Raw genomic sequence first — 21,449 nt, 5'->3', positions numbered from 1 at the left:
GCTCTTCCCTTTCAGCTTTGCAGATCAAAGCAATTGTGTAAATCATCTGGACTTGGTGTGGATGGCTGCTTCCTCTGCAAGGCTGCTTGGCTTGCACAACACGTGGCGGGTGCTTGTGTCTTGTACCTTAACTCATTTCTTCCCTCCTGAGATTCCTGAGTCAGTGCTTGAATTGTGCCTCTGAATGCAGCTCCCACTGCTCTCCCTTCCCATTTCCTTTGTCTGCCAGAGGCTGCTGTGTCCTGTGGCATCCCAGCCCTGTACAGAGCACCAGGCATTGCTGCTGAGGGACAGCCCAGCCTACAGAGCATCTCCACAACTATTTCCTGCTCATTTTCCTAAGTTCACTTTCCAAATCATTTGAAGGATCAAAATGAAGACTGATTGCAGGACAAGTTCTATGAGGAGAGGCTGAGGGAGCTGGGAAGGGGCTCAGCCTGGAGCAAAGGAGGATCAGGGGGAACTTCTGGCTCTGCACAGCTCCTGCCAGGAGGGGACAGCCAGGGGGGTCAGGCTGTGCTCCAGGGAACAGGGACAGGAGCAGAGGAAACAGCCTCAAGTTGCACCAGGAAAGGTTTAGATTGGATATTAGGGCAAAACTTTTCCAGTTGAAGGATTATCAAACCCTGGCACCACCCCTGGAAGTGCTCAAAAGACCTTTGGATGGGACCCTTGAGGGCATGGCTTAATGGTGAACACAGTGGTGCTTGACAATGGTCACACTTGATAACCTTGGGACTCTTCTCAAACCTTAATTCTGGGATTCATAATTCTGGCATTCCATCATAATTAATCGATTATTTGCAGGGGAATCTGCATTTTCTGAACAAAGGGGCAATTTTTATTTTTCTTTTTCCTCTCTGGCAGAGATTTTGTAGAAGAAAAGCTGGGCAGCAAATATGTGGCGGGGAGATCCCTGGATTTTGCCACGACCTTTGAGGAATCAGGGCCTGGCACCCCCATGTTTTTTATCTTGTCCCCAGGAGTGGACCCACTGAAGGATGTGGAGAAACATGGTAAATCAATCCTGTCCCCAGGCACAGCACAGCCTTGCTATTTATCTGCTGCATTATTATCTTAGCACGACATGCCTGTTTTGTTTGGATTTTTTTTCCCTCATCTCTTTGTAGATAATGAAGTAATTTGTTAAAAATAGATAATTGTGAGAGGATGCGATGGGATTTTGCTTTGGTTTTATTGTTTTTCTTAAAGTTTTTTTTTTTGGATTTTCATCTGAAGTTTAATTTAAACTTGTGTTTTTCCTGCCCTGCCTGGATTCCCAGTGTGGTTCTCAGTGCAGGGGTCTCTGAGCTGGCTTTGTGCACAACCTGTAATTTACGTCAGAGATCTCTCACACGCTGTCAGATGCTTGTTGCCAAGAAAGGTTGAACCAAAGGACCCTTGAGGTCCCTTCCAACCTGCTATTCTGTGATTTTATGATCACTAAAAATAAGCAACAGCTCCCTGTAACAGATTGCTGCTTTATGGCAAAGTTTCCAGCTTTCCTGCCATCCTTCCTGAGCTGATTTCCATGTGGATGCTCAGCTGTGGAGCTGTCAGCTGGCTCCAAAGGGCCTTCTGTGAGATGCCTCCCTTGGGAAGGCACTGATGCCCCTGTCCCCAATGGCTGCAGCCACTGCTGTGCTCCAAAGCTGCCCTTGTGTGGAATTTACTCTGGGTCTTGGCTCCACTCTGGAAAAATTCTCATTTTCAGCCTGAACGTCCCTCTGGAGCAGAGGAGTCTGATGCCTTTGGGGCTGGACAGGACAAAACACCATCCAGGCTGGCACAATGGCTTGTGCATTCCTTTTCCTCTCCACAATGCACCCAAAATAATCTTTGAGTGAGCCTTTACCAACATGGCCAGGAGCAGCTGTCAGAGCTGTTCAACTTTGCTCATTCTGGGGAATTCTTGGGCTCAGCTTTGCATTTCAAGCTCTTTCTGCCCCCAAACCAGGTGCCATTACTGGGAATTAAAGGCACACCCCCAAAAGAAGCTCCTGTGGTGTTCCTGCCTTCCCTTTGGAGCCACCCTGGTGATCCTGTCTCTCCCTGTTATTTCCTTGTATGGGAAATGAAGCAGTAAAATCAAACCATGAGTGCTTTAATTGGAATTGTAAAGACGAGCGTAGCTGAGCACCTGGGGTTAGCCAGCCAGAAAAGTTACAGCAAGAAGCAGCAAAAAGAGAAGGAATTAAAGAAAATCACTGCCACAGAGCAGCTGCACTGGCCTTCCAGCTGCCTCACTGGGGTTTTGCTTGTTATTAACATTTCTCTGTCCTTCATTAGGTTTTATTAAAGTGCTGGATAATTCCTGTGAATGGAAGTCAGCTTCTTGCAGATGCTGCCCACCCATGGGAGCTTTCCTTGGCATCACAGGGAGGGCTCTGCAGCAATCACTGCTGGGCTGGAAGGGCTTTGTGCCCTCCCTGAGTGCCCATGCCCTCCCCTGTGCAGCCAGCAAGGAGGGAGCAGGGCTGGCACTGCCAGGGCAGGCTCACTGATACCCCTCTGGAGTGGAAATAATAATAATAATAATAATAATAATAATAATAATAATAATAATAATAATAATAATAGATGCTCATTTATTACTCATCCCCTGGCCTGGGGTGTGTTCACAGGGGTCTGAGGATGAGGGAAGAGATGAGGATCTGACTCCATGTTTCACAAGGCTGATTTATTATTTTATCATATATATTATATTAAAACCATACTAAAAGAATAGAAGAAAGGATTTCATCGGAAGGCTGGCTAAGAATAGAAAGGAAAGAATGATAGCAAAGGTTTGTGGCTCAGACTCTCTGTCCGAGCCAGCTGGGCTGTGATTGGCCATTAATTAGAAACAACCACAAGAGCCCAATCCCAGATGCACCTGTTGCATCCCACAGCAGCAGATAACCATTGGTTACATTTTGTTCTTGAGGCCTCTCAGCTTCTCAGGAGGAAAAATCCCAAGGAAAGGATTTTCCATAAAAGATGTCTGTGACTGCCTGGCTCTCTGATTTGCCCCATCCCCTCTCCAGGCAGAGGATCATGAAGGCAGAGGAGAAGATCAGCAGCTTTGAAAGCTGGCAGCAGCCAGAGATGGTGGGAAGGAGAGCTGGGAAAGGGAGCTGGGAGCTCTGAGATGGGTGCAGAGCTGTGTCCCAGGGGAAGCTGTGCTGAGGCTCAGCAGAGAGCTGGAGTTTGGGGGTTTGTTCTCCTCTTGACCATCTGTTCCCAGTCCTGTACCACAAGATGGTTCCTGAGCCTTGCAAGACAAATCTTTTCCTTGTTTCTCTCTGAAACCTGCCTGCTTTTGGCAGGAATTGGGAATTCAGGGCACACCACCTGCAGGAAGGCAGACCTGCATGCAGAGATAAGGGTGGGCAATCCCCAGGGATCACTGTGGGGATGAGTCCTGGCTCCCTGGCTGAGCCAAGCCCATCCTGGGGATGTCTGTGGGGCTGTTTTCTCCTGCAGCACACATTGGGTTTTTCTTCTGAGGTGCACAGAGCAGGGAGGGCTGGTTGTGCTGTGAGAGGAGCAGCAGGACAGACCCAAAACCTGGCCAGGGGATTTGCAGCCATGAGCACAGAAATGATCTGAGCCACTGGGATGCTCCAGAGGGACCAGGGGAGGCTGAAGCATCATCAGAGACCAGTGAGGGGACAGGAGGAGCTGCAGGGCAGGGAATGACAGGGATGTGGGGCTGCACCTGCCTGGAGAGGGGGAAATCACAGAGATGGGGCAAATCCCAGAGCCAGGGCACCAGCCCAAGGCAGGGGATGAGTGATGAATGAATATCAGTTGTGATTTCCTCCTCTCAGCACTGCAGAGTGAGCCTGCCCTGGAGGGACACTGGGATCTGTCCCAAACCACCCCAAGCCCCTTCCCATGGGCTTTGCTGAGAAACCTGGAGGGTTTCTCTCTGCTCTCCAAGCCCCAGACACCTGGGAGGCCTTGCTTGAGGAAGCTCCCAGGGATTTCATTCCATCCCAGCTGCCCTCTCCTAGCCCAGCCTGCATTGCAGGAGCTTTTCCCCACCCAGTGTGGGTGTTCAAAGCCTGGCTAATCAGCAGGAAAAGATTTTCATTTCTTATCCCTGTAAAATGTGTTTTTACACCAGGTTGCAGGGGAATAATGTTCTTTAAACAAGGAGTGCTTGGTAACGAGGCACCTTTGTGTGGATGCTGCACTGTAATTAAAAGAGTTTGGGGGAAGCTGCTGCTGGGTGAGCACTTGGGCAAGGAGTGGTGACAAGAGAAGTGATATCAGGAGTGTGAGAGCTCATGTGTGAGGGTTTGGCACCTGCACTCACTCCTTGTTCCCTCCCAGGGAAGAAGCTGGGCTACACCTTCAACCACAGGAACCTCCACAACGTTTCCCTTGGACAAGGCCAGGAGCTGGTGGCTGAACAAGCTCTGGATGTGGCTGCAAAGGAGGGACACTGGGTCATCCTCCAGGTACGGGGCTGGGGGCCAGTCCTGCTCCTCTCCCAGCTTGGTGTCCCCTCCGTGAGGGGACACGGACACGGTGTCACCTGTGTGTCCCCAGCAGCCACCTCTGCCTGGGATCAGGCTCTGTCAGGTTGGGTTTCTCCTCCTGGAGCTGGTGGTGGGCAATATGAAGAAATTTGTAGGGGCAATTTGCAGAAATTAAGCAAATTTCAGCCTCCCAGGCAGATTAGTCCCTTCACCTACCCAGGGAAGCAAGAGCTCTGTGATTGTGTACCTTAAATCAGTATTTCCCTGTCAGGGTTTTGGTTCCCTCACAAAAATCCATTTTAGTGTGAGTGTGTATCTGGACTGTCTGGGAAGGAAGAGACAACTTGAAGGAACTAAGCAGGGCCTCCCAGGCTGATTTTGTTTCTTCAGCTCCCCAGGGAGGCGAAGGGGAGCACAGAAAAGGCTGTGAGATTGTCTAACCTAAGTTTGCACTTCCCTGTCATGGTTTTGGTCCCTTCACAAAATGACTGAAAACCTCAGTGCAAAAGGTAAAGCTGAATTTTATGCTCTGCTTGCTAAATACAATGGCACCTCCTCCAGGAGGAGAAGAATGGGCAAACTGCAGTTGGTTTATTAATGCTGAAATCCTCTCTATGTTGTTTTTGCACTCTGGGATCAGTTATGGAACCATCACCAGTGGATTATGACAGGTGTGCAGTGCAGGAACCTGTTCCACACCTCCCTGGGCCTTGGTTTGCTCCATGACTGAATGAAGAGCTCTGTCCTGAGAGCCCCTGGGCTCTTCCTCTGCCCCTGCACCTCTGAGAGCACGGAGGGGCCACTCAGGGAGGGAACTCTGCAGTGGGGCTGGCTCCCCTGGGTGCTATTCACATACCCTGAACAGAGAGAGACAGAATTCCCTTTCCCAGGACTTTTCCTGGGGAAGGCAGAGACATAATTCCCTCTCCCAGGATTTCTCCTGGAGAAGGCAGAGACAGAATTCCCTTTCCCAGGATTTCTCCTGGTGAAGTCAGAGACATAATTCCCTTTCCCAGGATTTTTCCTGGAGAAGGCAGAGACAAAATTCCCTCTCCCAGGATTTTTCCTAGGGAAGGCAGAGACATAATTCCCTTTCTCAGGATTTCTCCTGGTGAAGTCAGAGACATAATTCCCTCTCCCAGGATTTTTCCTGGAGAAGGCAGAGACATAATTCCCTCTCCCAGGATTTCTCCTGGGGAAGGCAGTGAGAAGCACAGAGGGAGAAGAGAAAACAATTCTCATCTCCACTTGCTGCTCCTGTTGTTTTTGCACATGTGGAATGTGTTATGGAGATTGTCCACTGAGAGGGATTTGTTAATTGGACCCTGGGAAGGGTTTTTTTTTGATTGATTGGCCAATGGGGTCAAAGATGTGTTGTGGCTTTTGGGGACAGTCATGGGTTTTTCTTTAGTATTTTTTAGTATAGTTACAATAAAGTATTAGTGTAATATAGTATAGCTTAATAAAGCAATATTCTTTGTTCAGCCTCCTGAACCAGGGGTCAGAGCTCATTATTCCCTACCTTGAGGATGCCCTGCATCAATACCCCTGAGCATCCCAAAGTGGGGAAATGCTGCCAGCTCTCATCCCAGCCCCACAAAGTGCCTGAGAGGCTCTGGGGTGTGGAGGGAGCTCTGTCTCTGTCAGGTGCTCTCTGGAGCCATTCATTCAGGGAGCCTTTGGGTTTCCTGATGTGCACTCACTGATGTCAGCTCTCATTACAGGTTTTGGGAACCCCTCTGATTTCCTTGATGTGGATTATATAAACTTTCATTATCACTGAATTGTTTGCATAAAATTAGATTAAGACAAAGCTCTGAGCCCTGATCTGAGCCCGCAGGCCTGGTTATGAATTGAAATTAAATATCCTTGATATTTTGATCTTAATTTTTGCCTTTTTTTTTTTTTTTTTTGCAAGCTCCCTCTTAAGTAAACAATGCTGAGCTCCTCTAGAGCTTTTAATATACAGAGGGCTGCAATCCTGGCATCTGCCTTTGAGGTGGTGCAGATGGAAATATGCAGCTTTTTGAGCCATTCAGTAATGCAGAGTGAAAAGTTCTTTTCTACAGCGCTGGTGTGCTGTTGTAAAGGATCTGTCAGCAGTGCCAGGCCCCATGTGCTGTTTCAGTGCTAACAGACGAGCACTGGGGGCCTGAAGGGTTTTTATTGCATCCATTCCCATCTTCTCTGGCGGTCAGAGCAATCAGTAAGAGGTTAGGCAGACACTGAAGGCTAAACCAGCAGAATTCCTCCCTGGGAGGGTGCCCAGAGCAGCTGTGGCTGCCCCTGGGTCCCTGGCAGTGCCCAAGGCCAGGCTGGGACAATGGGAGGTGTCCCTGCCATGGAGGGGTGGCATGGGATGGTTGGGCTCTGCCATCAGCCAGGGGGGGATCAGAGCAGCATTTGCCATTTGGTTTATCTAGAAAGATCTTTCCTGAGAGGCTTTGGTGACAAATGCCTCACAAAGAGCTCCAGGAGTGTTTGTACAAGATCTGGAATGACACAGATGACTCAATTTACGAAAGTGCCACAGGATTTGTGGATCATTGCATTAATAATAAAAGAGAGGCCAGAGCAGATCTCAGGGTAGTTTTACCCAGATTAATTAAACTCATTATTTGAAGGCTGTATCCCACCCACAGCACAGTTATACCCAGGCTTCCCATTTGTTTTTGAGCAGACAAAAAGCAACTGTTAGCTTTGCTTCTGTATTTTATCATCCCTGACCAACAGCTCAGCTCACGTGGAGCTCACGCCCACGTTCTCCAGGACAAACACCTGAGGGGATCATCTGGGTGGATTTTTCACAGGTGGCTCATTACTGGTCCTTGATTGGGACCAGACATAATGAGAGTCACATCTTGGAGCATTAATGAGCCAGTGAATGAGGTTTGGGAGGTTTTTGTTGGATGACAGGAGCAGGATCGCTGCTGTGCTGGGAAGGGCTGTCCTAGGGCCACTTCCTCTCAGTCCTGTTGCCTTCTGACACCACAGGAGGCAAAACAAAGACAAAAACACCCTGGGAAAAGTTCCTCAGCTCACTCTGAAAATGGAGGTTTTTATAAATTACTTATTTAATGAGAAAGAACAGCAGAAAGCCTCCCAATCCTGCATTTCCATGGGCAGATAATCCCCCTCACCCTGGCAGAGCCTGGCCAGAGCTCCCTGCCCCTTCAGCACCAGTGCTGTTCCTGTCTGGTGGCTTCAGCTTTGCTGAGCTCTGGTACAGGGTGCTGGCAGGTGAGTGAACCCACAGCTAAAATGATTCTCTACAAATACAAATGGTCCAGCTGCAGAATAGGAGCCCCTGAGGCCAAAATGCAGCTCTTTAAAGGAGCCTTTGTTACCTGAGGGCTGCAGAACAGCCCAGCTCAAGCCCAGCAGCTGCTCTGCTCCTGCCATTGGTGCTGAAGGGCTGAGCTTGATCTCTGAGCTCCACAAAAACCCCATTTATAGCAGGTTCAGCCTCTGGGTCTCCTTAGCAACACTTGAGAGCTTTGGAGGGCTTGGAAGCCTCTGCATTCCATTGGGGGGTGCAGGCAGAGCTCACTGCCAGCTCCTCGTGGCTCTGGGGGCAGGAGCAGCTGGGCCCACAGCTGGAGATGCTCTGTGCAGCCTGGAGAAGGGATGGTTCCATCAGCCTGGGGCGTGGGCAGTAAAGACCAGGCTCTCCCAGTGGTGTCTGGTGATGGGGACAGCCTGAAATTCAGGAAATTCCATTTAAATGTAAATACCTTTTTTTTTTTCACCCATGTGAATGGCCAAACAGGGGATGGAGTTGCCGGTGCAGTTTGTGGTGTTTTCATCCTTGGACACATCCAAAAGCTCCTGGGCCTGTTCCTGGGTCACTGCACTGCCTGGCCCTGCTTTGGGCAGAGGGGGATGCCAGAGGTGCCTCCACCCCAGTGGCTCTGAGATCTCTGCATTCCCATTCTGCCTGTCCATGGTTCCCGTGTCCCTGCTGCCTGCAGTGCCCTCTGTGCAGGCAGGAAGGAGCTTTGCACTCAGCCATGAGTCAGCACCAGCTCTGTCTGCTCTGTCTCCCTCTCAGAAGCCTTTGCTGACCCAGTGGCCACCCCAGTCCCAAATGGGGTTGATCAGCTAAACAGCAAAGACACAGAGAAATTTGTTTGTGTTTGTTCAGATGCATGTTTGAATGCACTGATGCAGGGAAGAGCTCAGACTTTAGATATTCCCAATTTAATTGTAGTCTTCACCCATTAGCCAAAATGTCTCTTCCCTCTCTTTGTGATCAAGTTAATTTAATTCTTGAGCATCTTTCCATTTTCCTTGGTTGCTGCTTCACTGAGTCAGGTTCATGGATTAAATTGAATAACAGTGAGCTCCTGGAGCAAAACTGTGTGAGATTCATGACTGTATCAGAAATCACAGAGTCCCAGGATGGGGTGGAAGGACCTCTGGAGATCATCTGGAGACCCCTCTGCTCCAGCAGGGTCAGCACAGGTCCAGAGGAGGCTCCAGGGTGATCAGAGGGATGGGGCAGCTCTGCTGGGAGAGCTGGGGGTGTTCAGGCTGAGGATTGTCTGAAGTGAACTGAGTGTGGCCTGAAGGGGCTCTGAGAGAGCTGGAGATGGACTTTGGACAAGGGATGGAGAGACAGGACACAGGGAATGAGCTGGAGATGGACTTTGGAAAGGGATGGAGGGACAGGACACAGGGAATGAGCTGGAGATGGACTTTGGAAAGGGATGGAGGGACAGGACACAGGGAATGAGCTGGAGATGGACTTTGGAAAGGGATGGAGGGACAGGACACAGGGAATGGCTCCCATTGACAGAGAGTGTGTTTAGATGGGATCTTGGGAAGGAATTGTTCCCTGGCAGGGTGGGCAGGCCCTGGCACAGGGTGCCCAAAGCAGCTGGGGCTGTCCCTGGGTCCCTGGCAGTGCCCAAGGCTGGGCTGGGAGCAGCCTGGGACAGGGGAAGGTGTCCCTGGGACAGGGGAAGGTGTCTCTGGGACAGTGGGAGGTGTCCCTGGGACAGGGGAAGGTGTCCCTGCCCATGACAAGGAGTTGGAATTGGATGAGCTTTCAGGTCCCTCCTAAGCCACCCCTTCCCATGGTTCTGTGATTCTGACACCACATCCCAGGCCAGGCTGGTGGCATCTCCTGGCCATGCCAAGCCCTGGGCACAGCAGTGCCCTTCCCTGTCCCCTGGGGTCCCCCAGCACCATGCAGTGAGCAGGGGCAGGGCTGGGCTGGCTCTGGCTGGGCAGCCTGGCTGGCACAGGGATGGAAAACCAGGGAATGTTTTCCCTGAGGTCTCCCAGAGAACGAGGCTTTGTACAAACATCAGTTTTCTTTGCTGCAGGAGGGATTTGTGAGGAGGGCTGGAGGAGAGGGGCACTCTGGGGCAGGGCAGGGTCCCCAGGTGCTGCCAGCACAGGGAGGGGAGCCTGTGCTGCTCCGTGTCCATGCGGTGCTGTCCCTGATGGTTGCCATGGCAATGCTGGCTGTGATCTGTGTCTGCCTGTGCAAGCACAGGGGCTCGGCAGGGAACTCCCAAAGGAAAACTCTGGTGCTGCCATGGCCCTGCAGCACTGCCCTGAGAGGGGAAACAGCACAGGGATGGCATGGGATAATGGGATAATGGGATGGGATTGGATGGGGATGGGATGGGGATAGGATGGGATAATGGGATGGGGATGGGATCAATGGGATGGGATGGGGATGGGGATGGGATTGATGGGATGGGATGGATGAAAAGGGATGGGATGGGGATGGGGATGGGGATGGGGATGGGGATGGGGATGGGGATGGGGATGGGATGGGGATGGGGATGGGAAGGGATGGGGATGGGATGGGATGGGGATGGGATTGATGGGATGGGATGGGATGGGATGAAAAGGGATGGGATGGGGATGGGATGGGATCAATGGGATGGGATGGGATGGGATGGGATGGGATGGGATGGGATGGGATGGGATGGGATGGGAGGGAATGGCATGGGCAGTGGGGATGGACAGAGAGCAGGGGATGGGCAGTGTGGGTGGGCAATGTGAATGGTCAGTGTTGACAGCCAGTGAGTGCACAGGGCATGGTCAGTGGGATGGTCAGTGTGCAGGGGATGGTCAGTGTGCAGGGGGCTGTTTCACATTGCCCACTCTGTCTCATTATTGATAACTGACCCATCTCTCATTATTGATAACTGACCCATCTCTCAGTTACTGATAACTGACCCATCTCTCAGTTACTGATAACTGACCCATCTCCCAGTTACTGATAACTGACCCATCTCTCATTATTGATAACTGACCCATCTCTCAGTTACTGATAACTGACCCATCTCTCAGTTACTGATAACTGACCCATCTCCCAACTACTGATAACTGACCCATCTCTCAGTTACTGATAACTGACCCATCTCTCATTATTGATAACTGACCCATCTCTCAGTTACTGATAACTGACCCATCTCTCAGTTACTGATAACTGACCCATCTCCCAACTACTGATAACTGACCCATCTCTCAGTTACTGATAACTGACCCATCTCTCAGTTACTGATAACTGACCCATCTCCCAGTTACTGATAACTGACCCATCTCTCAGTTACTGATAACTGACCCATCTCTCATTATTGATAACTGACCCATCTCTCAGTTACTAATAACTGACCCATCTCTCAGTTACTGATAACTGACCCATCTCTCAGTTACTAATAACTGACCCATCTCTCAGTTACTGATAACTGACCCATCTCTCAGTTACTGATAACTGACCCATCTCTCATTATTGATAACTGACCCATCTCTCAGTTACTAATAACTGACCCATCTCTCAGTTACTGATAACTGACCCATCTCTCATTATTGATAACTGACCCATCTCCCAGTTACTGATAACTGACCCATCTCTCAGTTACTGATAACTGACCCATCTCTCATTATTGATAACTGACCCATCTCTCAGTTTCTGATAACTGACCCATCTCTCAGTTACTGATAACTGACCCATCTCTCAGTTACTGATAACTGATTCATCTCTCAGTTACTGATAACTGACTCATCTCTCAGTTACTCTGACCACGTGTTCTCATTAGATGTGTTCTTTCAGGTTTTGTTACCTGTCTGCTGAGAATTAATTTGCAAAGTTTCTCTCCAACCTGTGAATCCCTTCTGCAGCGTCCCTGTCTGGCCTGGGCAGATATATTCATTTGAATTATGAATTCTTAGTACCAGCCCATGTTTGGCTGCATCTATTCCTCTTTTTCATTCCTTCTATCACAAAAGGACAGGATATAAATGCACTCAATTATCACTGGACTGGAAATATTCCCTAAGTTGGCTGTTAGCAGGCAGTGATACCCACAAATAATGATCACTGGTGTCATGTCAACACAAGCAAAAGCAATTATTTTTGAGGCATCTAACACCACAAAAGCAGATGTGGGAAGAAACTACCAATTAGAGATGAAAACGCTTAAGGTCAGATATGCAGACTATGATTAAACTGATACTTAATGCACGATTTTTCTTTTGATATTTTGTTGAGCTCTTTCCCAGCTTTATAAAATCTCTGTGGTGTTGGCAGCACTTTGGTTGCAGGTTCCTGTCCACTCCTTCCTCATTGTTTGATTTGTGTTTGTAGAGTGAACAGGTTGTCTGGACCCTGGGATGATCTGATCTCCCAAAATCCTGAAATCCTGAGTGCACCTGGTGCAGCAGCACTCAGGTGCAATTGCATTTTGCCTGCTGCTCCTCACACAGTCCTTGTTTGTGAGAAAACAACCCCAGAACAATCCCTTTGCCCAGGCATCTCCTCTCATCTCCCCCCACACCCCAAACTCCATCTCATTCACACAGTGTGAGCACAACCCTAAATCACTTCAGGTGAGGAGACTGAATTTCTGCAGTTCTAAATAAAAATATTGTTCCCAGCCGCATCAATCAGATTTGGGGCAGCAGAACAGGAGGCAGCAAAGTGTCTGAAACAACAATTCTCTTGGCTCACACCCCCTGGTCCCTCTCTGAGTGCTGACCCATCCCTCCAGCAGCTTCAAATGCTGACAGAAGTGGCAGCAGCCACCTCTCTGTCCCAGCCTGAAGCACCTCAGCTTTTCCTTTCCACAGTGTTCATCCCCTTCTGCACTCCCAGCTGGGATCTGTCCGTGCCTGGCTCACCTGGAAAGCCAGCAGGGGTTTCTGTGTCCCCTTGGGGAGCCCCTGGGATGTCCCTGTGTGGCACCAGCCCCTGGCACTGCCAGCACATCCACAGCCTCAGGGAAGGGGGCAGGGGTGCTGGAGCAGGGCAGAAATGGCATCACCACCCCTGGAAGGGCTCAAAACCCCTGTGGCTGTGGCACTGGGGACCTGGGTTCCTGCTGGCCACGCTGGTGCTGCTGGGGTGATGGATTTGCTGAGTTTAAAGCTTTTTTATTTTTTTAAAGCTTTTTTCCAGCATTAACAATTCTGTTTCTCTCTGTGACTTCCAGCTCAGCTGCACTCTGTGATTCTCTCAAGTCCCCTAACACCCTGAAGCAGTAAATTGGCAGTTTAGTTCTGTGCCATATGAAAATGCACTTCCACTTTCTTGCAGCCTGCTCTGCTCACCCTTCACTCCCTCCCTCCACCCCAGGCTCTGCTCTCTCCAGTGGGTGAGGCCCTCCTGATGCAGTGTCTGCTTTTGTGGGAGTTAAATCCTTCAGGATTTAAGAGCAGTGGGAGCTGGGTGCTGTTTACAAGATGAAGGCCCACCATGGATTTATGGAGTGGCAAAATCCCCTTTGCAGCTTTATTCTCTGTCCCTCTCCTCGTGCATTGCCGAGCACTGAAATGTTATTTGCAGGAAATAACTGTGAGGACTCTGAGCTCCCTTCCCTGAGTGATAATAGTTAATTCTGAAGCCATCAGTGTGTGTATCTGTAGCTGGGGTTGTTTTCCTGAGTGCACTCCTTTGCATCTATCACCAGTGAATTCCTGCTGCAGTGTCATTGCCAGTCACTTAGAATGATGGCATCCTCCTGCAGCTCTTCACTACCAGCCTTTATTTGCAAGACTTGAAATGGCTTTGTCTTATGAGTTATTTTGTCAGCTCACCAATCATTTGCTCTTCCAGATGCTTTTATGATACGGTGAAGAGTTAAAACTCCATCAGTAGCCTCCTTACCCCTGTTGGCTGTGTTTTAGCTGGTTGGTAGCCTGTGAGAAATTCCCTTTTACCTCAGCAATGCTGGTTTGGGGAGGATAAAGAGCTGGTATTGATCAAAATCCATGCCTGGGGATACAGGGACCCCACAGAGACAATTCCAGCTCTGTGCAGGGCCTGGGGAAATCCCCTCTCCAGCCCCCAAAAAGGAATTCATGGGGATGAGCTGCTGTGTTTAACCCCAGGTGGAAACTGAGCCCCACCTGCTGCTCCCTCACTGCCCAGGGGTGGGAGGGGGCAGAATGTGGGGTTAAAAGGGACATTGAGATCCAGACAGTGCAACAGGGAAAGCCAAAGCTGCCCCGGCACGGGAGCCAGGGAAGGAATGCATTCCCCATTTCCCGGGCAGGCAGGGGCTCTGTCACACCCTGGGGTGACTGGGGAAGGCAAACACCCTCCCCACCAACATTCCTGCCCTCTCCTGCTCCTGCTGAGCAGGATTCCACGGGCTGGGACCTCCCTGGGGACAGCTGGGACAGCTCCTTGTCCCCCAGGCTGCTCCTTGGCCATGTCCCCTTGCCCAGCAGGGACTGAGTGACCCCTCCAGTGTCCAGCACTGCTCAAACCCAGCCTGGGGACAAGAACAGCACCTCCACCCCACCCCACCCACCCACCAGCCCAGACTGTGATCTCCTCACATATCTGAGCTCTCTAAAATGGGCTGGAGCTTTGAAATTGCTGTTCTTTCCTAGCTGATGCTGCTGGGGAGGGACTCCTGCCCTGCTGGAGCCCCTGCCAGGCTGGGCCATGTCAACACTGCTGCCTCCTGAGCTGTGCTGCACACCCTGCACATGTGGGGTCCCTTTGGGGTGAGCCCATCTGCTCCCAGAGACCTCTTCCTATTTATTACCTCATGGACTCCTCTGAACAGCTCCTCATCTGCTGCTTCAGCTTGAGAGTCCTTGCAACAAGTAAGAGATGAAGCATCTGTTATATGGGGAGAGGCTGGGGTTACTTAACCTCCAAAAGCCGGGGTTTGGCTCAGAGACAGCTGGGATTTGGATAAATTTGGTTTATTTGTGTGTTTAAATCCCTCCTGGTAGAAGAGGGAGTCAAAATCCTCATAGTGGAGCTGAGGGAAAGAGCAAGAAGCTAAGGGTTAAAATTGAGATACAATTTTCCCTTAAACATTCATTTCATTTCACTATCTTATACTATTTTTTGATTTAAGTTTTTTTACTGTGAGTGTGCTTGAACACTGGCACACTCTGCCCAGGCAGGTTGTGGAGACTTCAGCCTCGCAAAAATCCAAAAACCCAACTGGACCCAGTTAAAAACCTGCTCTGGGTGACCCTGCTGGGAGCAGGAGGGGGGCATGGGGGATCTCCAGGGGCATCTCCAGCCTCGGGGCTCCAGTGATTCCACCAGGCTGGAACAGTGAGAGCCTCCCCAGGGAATATTCCTGCAAATTTGGGCTGCTTTGGGCTGGCCTGGCCTTCCATGGGCGCTCCCTACAGACCTTGATCATGTTATAGTTTTATAGACTCTCTGGTAGGTTCCTGGTTCCTTGAAAAAGGCTTTATTATTAGCTTTTATGGTTTTCAAAAAAATTGCTTCTTGTAAGTACTTTTTGACTTTACCATGGCTGGGTTTTGTGCTCTTTTCTGTTTTTTCTCATTTGGACACAACTTCCACTTTCTGAGGAATGTAATTTTACTCCTAATAATCTCCATTACTCTGCTATTTAACCATGAGAGCTCTTTCTGGCCCCATTTTTAGGTGATATATATTTATTCTCAGCCTCTAATATGGTTCCTTTATGTAATTTCTTTCCCACCTCCAAGCAGTTTATCTTTCTGGCGGCTGCTTTTAATTTAGGTTTAGCAAGTTCCTTGTCCTTTCTTGGGCTGGGATAAATCACCATCCCAAGTGCCTGTGAACACAGCCAGTTTGGATTGCACACCTGCCTTCAACACAAGGCTACTTTAGCCCACAAATCCCATTCCTAATATAACAAAAAAAGCTGTTTTCTTGCCTGGAAACCATAATGCTGTATAGGACTCCAGGGAAAAAACTGAGGCTTAACTTCATCCATTTCACCATCTCCCCACGATTCTGCTTAATCTTCTGAGGGATGTGTCCAATTAGTTGCATGAATAAATAAATCCTTTTGTGTTAAAGGACTTTGTGAAATCACCTGCTTGACTTGTTCGCCCAGGAAATGCTGTGGAAGGTCCTCACTGTCATTCTGATCAAAATGATCAAATGTTTTCATCTGAGCTCGGTGGAGCTGGGGGAGGAATAACAACTTTGCTAACCCAGGAATCACAAATTTGCTCCCCAGGAATAACAATTTACTCCCTCCAGGAATAACAACTTTACACCCAGGAGTAACAACTCTGCTCCCCAGGAATAACAACTTTACACCAAGGAGTAACAACTCTGCTCCCCAGGAATGACAACTCTGCTCCCCAGGAATAACAATTTACACCCCAGGAATAACACCTTTACACCCCAGGAATAACATTTTTTCTCCCCAGGAATAAGCTCAGCTGGTATTGCTGAAACGAGGAGAATTCCAGCACCAAGAGCCCAACCAGCCCAGCTGTGACTTGCTGATTTCTACTGATTATTTTGAATTTTCAAATGTTCTTGCTGCACCTGGCTCTTTGGAGCTGGGAGCTGCACACAAGCACCCCTGTCACTGGATTTTTAGTTGGTTAGAGTGATTTTGAGATACATTAGAAAGTTTCTTTTTTCAGCTCGGTGCTCGAAGAAGGAGTTGAGCTTTTCAGTTTTTGGTTTTAAGGTTGTTTATTGTATCTTATCTATAATTTATTTTTCTTGTTTAGCCGAGGTCTGCTCAGCAAGACAGTCTGAGGCACTTTGCTCACTTCTGGGGTGGAGTTATTTTTTTTATATTAAAAACCACCTGTACAATATTTACAATTACTTTCTAATACTTATCACTTACATTAGATAGTGAGCTTCTAGTCTAAACTATTTTAAAAGTGCTAACATTACAGCAGAAGATGGAGGCTAAGAAGAAGGAGAAAGGTTGGACACGCTTAGATTCTTCTATTTTGTTCTTTGAACTTCTATTATAAAAACTTTAAAAATTTATTTTTCACGCTTAGATTCTTCTATTTTGTTCTTTGAACTTCTATTCTAAAAACCTTAAAAATTTATTTTTCACTTCATGGTAAATTCACTATTATTTTACTTAAACTGTTGTGGCTTGCAGATCTTCATATAAGGTTGGTAACTTGCTCTGTGGGTCATAATCAGAACCACAGGCATCTTGGGCTTTGTGCCAGGGTCTTTGAGCTTTCTGGCAGGGGTTTTGGCCACCTAGGGCAGCCAGAGGGATGTCTTGAATTCTGACACCCCTGGGCCAAATCCCAGATTCCAGAGGTGTCTTGGTTTGGAAAGCCAGGTGTCTGCTAAGGAAGGCAGGAGCCTCCCCTGAAATGGAGAATCTAAACCCTCCCCACCCCTCTGAGTTGCTATAAATTTTAAATTAAGGGGCTCTCAGGCAAAAATATGGGAGCAGGAAATTACAGTTCTTTAATAGGGAAGAAAAAAAAAATAAAAGGATAAAATAAACAATGCAGTAAACTAGAACAACACTGCCAGAGTCAGAACCCAGCCTGACACCCTGTGGGTCAGGGTGTGGGCAGCAGAACCATTGGAATTGTGGCTCAGCCCTCCTGCAGTGTCAGGGGTGGCTCTGCTGGAGCAGGGATCCTGTAGAGAAGGATGAATTCTTCCTCTGAAGATCCAGTGGAAGGAGAGGCAGCTGCTGTTCCTCTGGGAAATCCAGTGGAGAAGCTGTGCTGGTGTCTCAAAAACCTCTGGATTATATCCGGGTAGGAATGCTTGGCTCCTCCCTCTGGGCTCACATCTCCCAATGGGATGCTGTAGTTCTTATCAGCCATGCAGGGACATTCCATAGCTGTTATCAGCAGGTGTCCCCTCCCAGGGAGGTGTGAATGTGGTCACTCAGAGAGAGAGATAAGGCAAACTGCCCACTTGACAGAAGATAATCTGCCATACAGATGGGAATTGAAAATACCTTGCATTGCAATTTCCAACAAGAGGGCATTCATCAGTGGGCTGGATTTGGTGCCTGCCCAGCCTCTGGGGGTGTGGTGGGGGCACTGAGCAAGCCTTGTCCCTTTGTCCCTGCCAGAACATCCACCTGGTGGCCAAGTGGCTGAGCTCCCTGGAGAAGAGGCTGGAGCAGCTCAGCCAGGGCAGCCACCGGGATTTCCGCGTGTTCCTGAGCGCCGAGCCGGCGCCGTGCCCGGAGAGCCACATCATCCCCCAGGGCATCCTGCAGAACTCCATCAAAATCACCAGCGAGGCTCCCACTGGCATCCACGCCAACCTGCACAAGGCCCTGGACAACTTCAGCCAGGTGGGAGCCTGACCGTGTCCACAGGGGGTTGAGGATGAGGGAAGAGATGAGGATCTGACTCTGTGTTTCAGAAGGCTGATTTATTATTTTATGATGTATATTATATTAAAACTATACTAAAAGAATAGAAGAAAGGATTTCATCAGAAGGCTGGCTAAGAATAGAAAAAAAGGAATGAAAAACAAAGGCTTGTGTGTCAGACAGAGAGTCTGAGCCAGCTGGGCTGTGATTGGCCATTAATTAGAAACAACCACATGAGCCCAATCCCAGCTGCACCTGTTGCATTCCACAGCAGCAGATAACCATTGGTTACATTTTGTTCCTGAGGCCTCTCAGCTTCTCAGGAGAAAAACCCCTAAAGGCAGGATTTTTCATGAAAGATGTCTGTGACATGGGAGCATGGTTGGGTGGGCTGGAGCTGATGGGACGCCACGGGACAGGGGCAGGCCAGGATCCCATCCCTGCAGGACTCCCTGGGAACAGCCCAGGGCTCCAGGGCAGGATGGAGCCTGGGGGGCTCAGCTGTGACCCCATTTCCCTCAAGGGTTGAGGGCTGAGCACTCGTCTTGCTGCTGATTCCTGTCCTAGGGACACTGAGTCCCATGTCCTGCCACCCTGACACTCCCTCTCTCCCAGCCCTCACAGCAGGACCCCATCAGAAGGCTCTGAAGGTGACCTGAATGAGAATGAACTGGGTTCTTCTGGGGATGTTTCCTGAAATGAGAAAGGTGTTCTGCACGTATTTGAAGCAGTTCTTCATCACAATGCTGATAAAGGGAGCTTAGAGTGCTGCCCAATCCAGGGGAAAACAGATTTTGGGATGTTCTTGATTGTCACGTGCACTTGGTCAATGTCTTGCACCCTCTAGAGTAATGGATTCCCCCTTTCCTGCACAGACCCTGAGCTCTGTCCTGCTCTCAGAGGATTAAAGGTCTAACGTGGCATTTTTTAAAGATAAACATTGGACGGGGCTAGAATCTTTAACAAGAATCTTTCTTGTTATTTAAGATGAAGCAAGAGCAGCCCCAAACAATTGTGGGCCCTGGGTCCTGGGGCAGCTCACAGCTGGTTTTGCACTCAAATGTTGGTGTGGAGAGAATCCCAAGAGCAGGAGGGAACATTGCTGAGCAGGTGTGGGGGAGGCACCATGCAAGGATTAATGCCAGTGGTCAGGGAAGATTATTCCAAACTTATCTATTGCCATTCATCATCCTGAGCTCCACAAAATGTCCTGGAGAAGAAGGGAGGGGAGAACCTTCACCCCAAGTAACATTTTCATCCTGCCTCTGCTCATTTCAATCAATAGTAATTAGCATTTTCTAAATTGCCGGAGGATTATGAAACATCTCTTATCAGAAATCCTGAAGCGAGTGGGTGGGGTCCCTTTTACACCTCATTTCCCTGCTTTATTCAGAAGAGGTGTTCAAATTCAGCTTTCAGCTGAAGGCTACAAAGAAGGCCCTTTATTCTGTGCAGAGGAAATTGTTCTGCTTTGTAGCTGAAGAAGAATTGACAACTGAAGAGAGGCCGAATGAGAATGAACTGGGTTGTTCTGGGGATGTTTCCTGAAATGAGAAAGGTGTTCTGCACCTGTTTGAAGCAGTTCTTCATCACAATGCTGATGAAGGGAGCTTAGAGTGCTGCCCAATCCAGGGGAAAACAGATTTTGGGATGTTCTTGATTGTCACGTACACTTGGTCAATGTCTTGCATCCTCTAGAGTAATGGATTCCCCCTTTCCTGCACAGATCCTGAGCTCTGTCCTGCTCTCAGAGGATTAAAAGCCTAACGTGGCATTTTTTAAAGATAAACATTGGATGGGGCTTGGAGCAACCTGGGGTAGTGGAAAGTGTCCCTACCCATGGCAGAGGGGCTGGAAAAACATGGACTTTAGAGTCCCTTCCAGCAGAGAATTCTGTGATTCTGTGGCTCCCTCCCCATCTTTCTGGTGAGGGATGTTGAGCACATGCAGGTGACGGGGGCATTGAGTGGGTGCACGTGTCCCTCCTTCCCTGTGTGTGTTCCTGTGCGAAGCCACTCGGAGCTGGCAACAGCAAATATTAAGTCAGAAAATATTTGCTAGAGTTTGCCAATAAATCTGCAATGCAAAGCCACTGACTTTGAAATACGTGTGTGTGTGATACAAAAATGAACTGCGGGACAATTTGGTCAGCCTCTTGTCCCAGGCAACAAGCGTCAGCAGGGCAGGTTCAGGTTGGATGTTAGGGAAAATTTCTAAAGCAGAAGGTTGGTAAAGCTCTGGAAGAGGATGCCCAGGGAAGTGGTGGAGGCACGTCCCTGTAATTGTTAAAAAATATGGTTCACAATTAGTTGTGCAAGGGGGCATTTGGTCAAAGGTTGAACTTGATGATTTGGGAGCGTTTCTAAGCCTTGGTCTCTGATTCTGTGATTCACCCTGTCCAAAGCCCAGCGTGTTTGGGTTCCCTGGGGGTCCCTGAGGCTGAGGGCAGCCATCCTATGTTGCAGGACACCCTGGAGATGTGCAGCCAGGAGAAGGAGTTCAGGAGCATCCTCTTTGCCCTGTGCTATTTCCACGCGGTGGTGGCGGAGCGGCGCAAGTTCGGCCCCCAGGGCTGGAACCGCCCGTACCCCTTCAGCACTGGGGACCTCACCATCTCTGTCAATGTGCTCTACAACTACCTGCAGGCCAGCTCCAAGGTGGGGGCACCACGGGGGGGCTCTCTGGGGGCTTTGAAGCTGTCCTGAAATGCCATTTCCTTGGTGTCTTTGCGTTTAGAACTTCACGTTTCGGGGCGCTTCTGGAGGAGATGGGAGACCTCAGTGCCACTCGCACTGTGCTGTGCCCCAGCTTTCCTGGGGCAGGATTTAACTCCTGCCTGCTGTTTGTTTGCTGAGGGGGGAGCCCTGAGGGTGCAGGGCAGTGCCTGGGTTCAGCCCAGCCTGCTCCACACCCAGGTCCCCTACGATGACCTGCGCTACCTGGTGGGTGAGATCATGTACGGAGGGCACATCACGGACGACTGGGACAGGCGGCTCTGCAGAACCTACCTGGAAGAATTTATCAAGCCAGAAATGCTGGAGGGAGAGCTCTGCCTTGCTCCTGGATTTCCTCTCCCAGGGAACATGGATTATAATGGCTATCACCAGGTAAGCTCTTTGTTTGCTGGCATTATTTATACATGTAAATGGAATGTCTTCCCTAACTGCCCCATAATCTGCTTTAGGAGGCAGGAACAGGGCTGCAGTGCTCCTGCACTGTTCCTCTTATTTCCCATTATGTTTTGTTCCTGTGGATGTTTCAGCATTCCCCTGGATCAGCCAAGTCTAATGGTAATTTGCTACTTCATCATGGGCTCATTCTGTTCATGCATGAATGCACCAACTGTATTGGTGCTCGAGACTTAAGTGGGGCTCCTGGAAAATTACATCCACATACTGTTTGCTAAAATGGCCCTTTCAAGCTCTTTTTATCA

The 21,449-nt window shown here is 49.3% G+C and overlaps 1 protein-coding gene across 3 annotated transcripts in view; it reads left to right on the top strand.

The window, feature by feature from the left end:
• Positions 1–21,449, top strand: part of DNAH9 (dynein axonemal heavy chain 9) — a 160,828-nt gene that overhangs the window by 120,734 nt on the left and 18,645 nt on the right. For all 3 annotated transcript variants that reach the window (XM_071452702.1, XM_071452704.1, XM_071452703.1), the window contains 5 exons: positions 868–1,016; positions 4,321–4,448; positions 17,768–17,995; positions 20,482–20,673; positions 20,932–21,123. In XM_071452702.1, the coding sequence (XP_071308803.1) occupies positions 868–1,016; positions 4,321–4,448; positions 17,768–17,995; positions 20,482–20,673; positions 20,932–21,123 (889 nt within the window). The remainder of the gene's footprint in view (positions 1–867; positions 1,017–4,320; positions 4,449–17,767; positions 17,996–20,481; positions 20,674–20,931; positions 21,124–21,449) is intronic.

Source organism: Agelaius tricolor, unplaced genomic scaffold (genome assembly GCF_023055355.1).
Source record: "Agelaius tricolor isolate 1412-34295 unplaced genomic scaffold, bAgeTri1.0.p SCAF_35, whole genome shotgun sequence".
NCBI classification, from domain to species: domain Eukaryota; kingdom Metazoa; phylum Chordata; class Aves; order Passeriformes; family Icteridae; genus Agelaius; species Agelaius tricolor.
The sequence above is the reverse complement of the archived record's forward strand: the minus strand, read 5'-3'. Positions and strand labels throughout refer to the sequence as shown.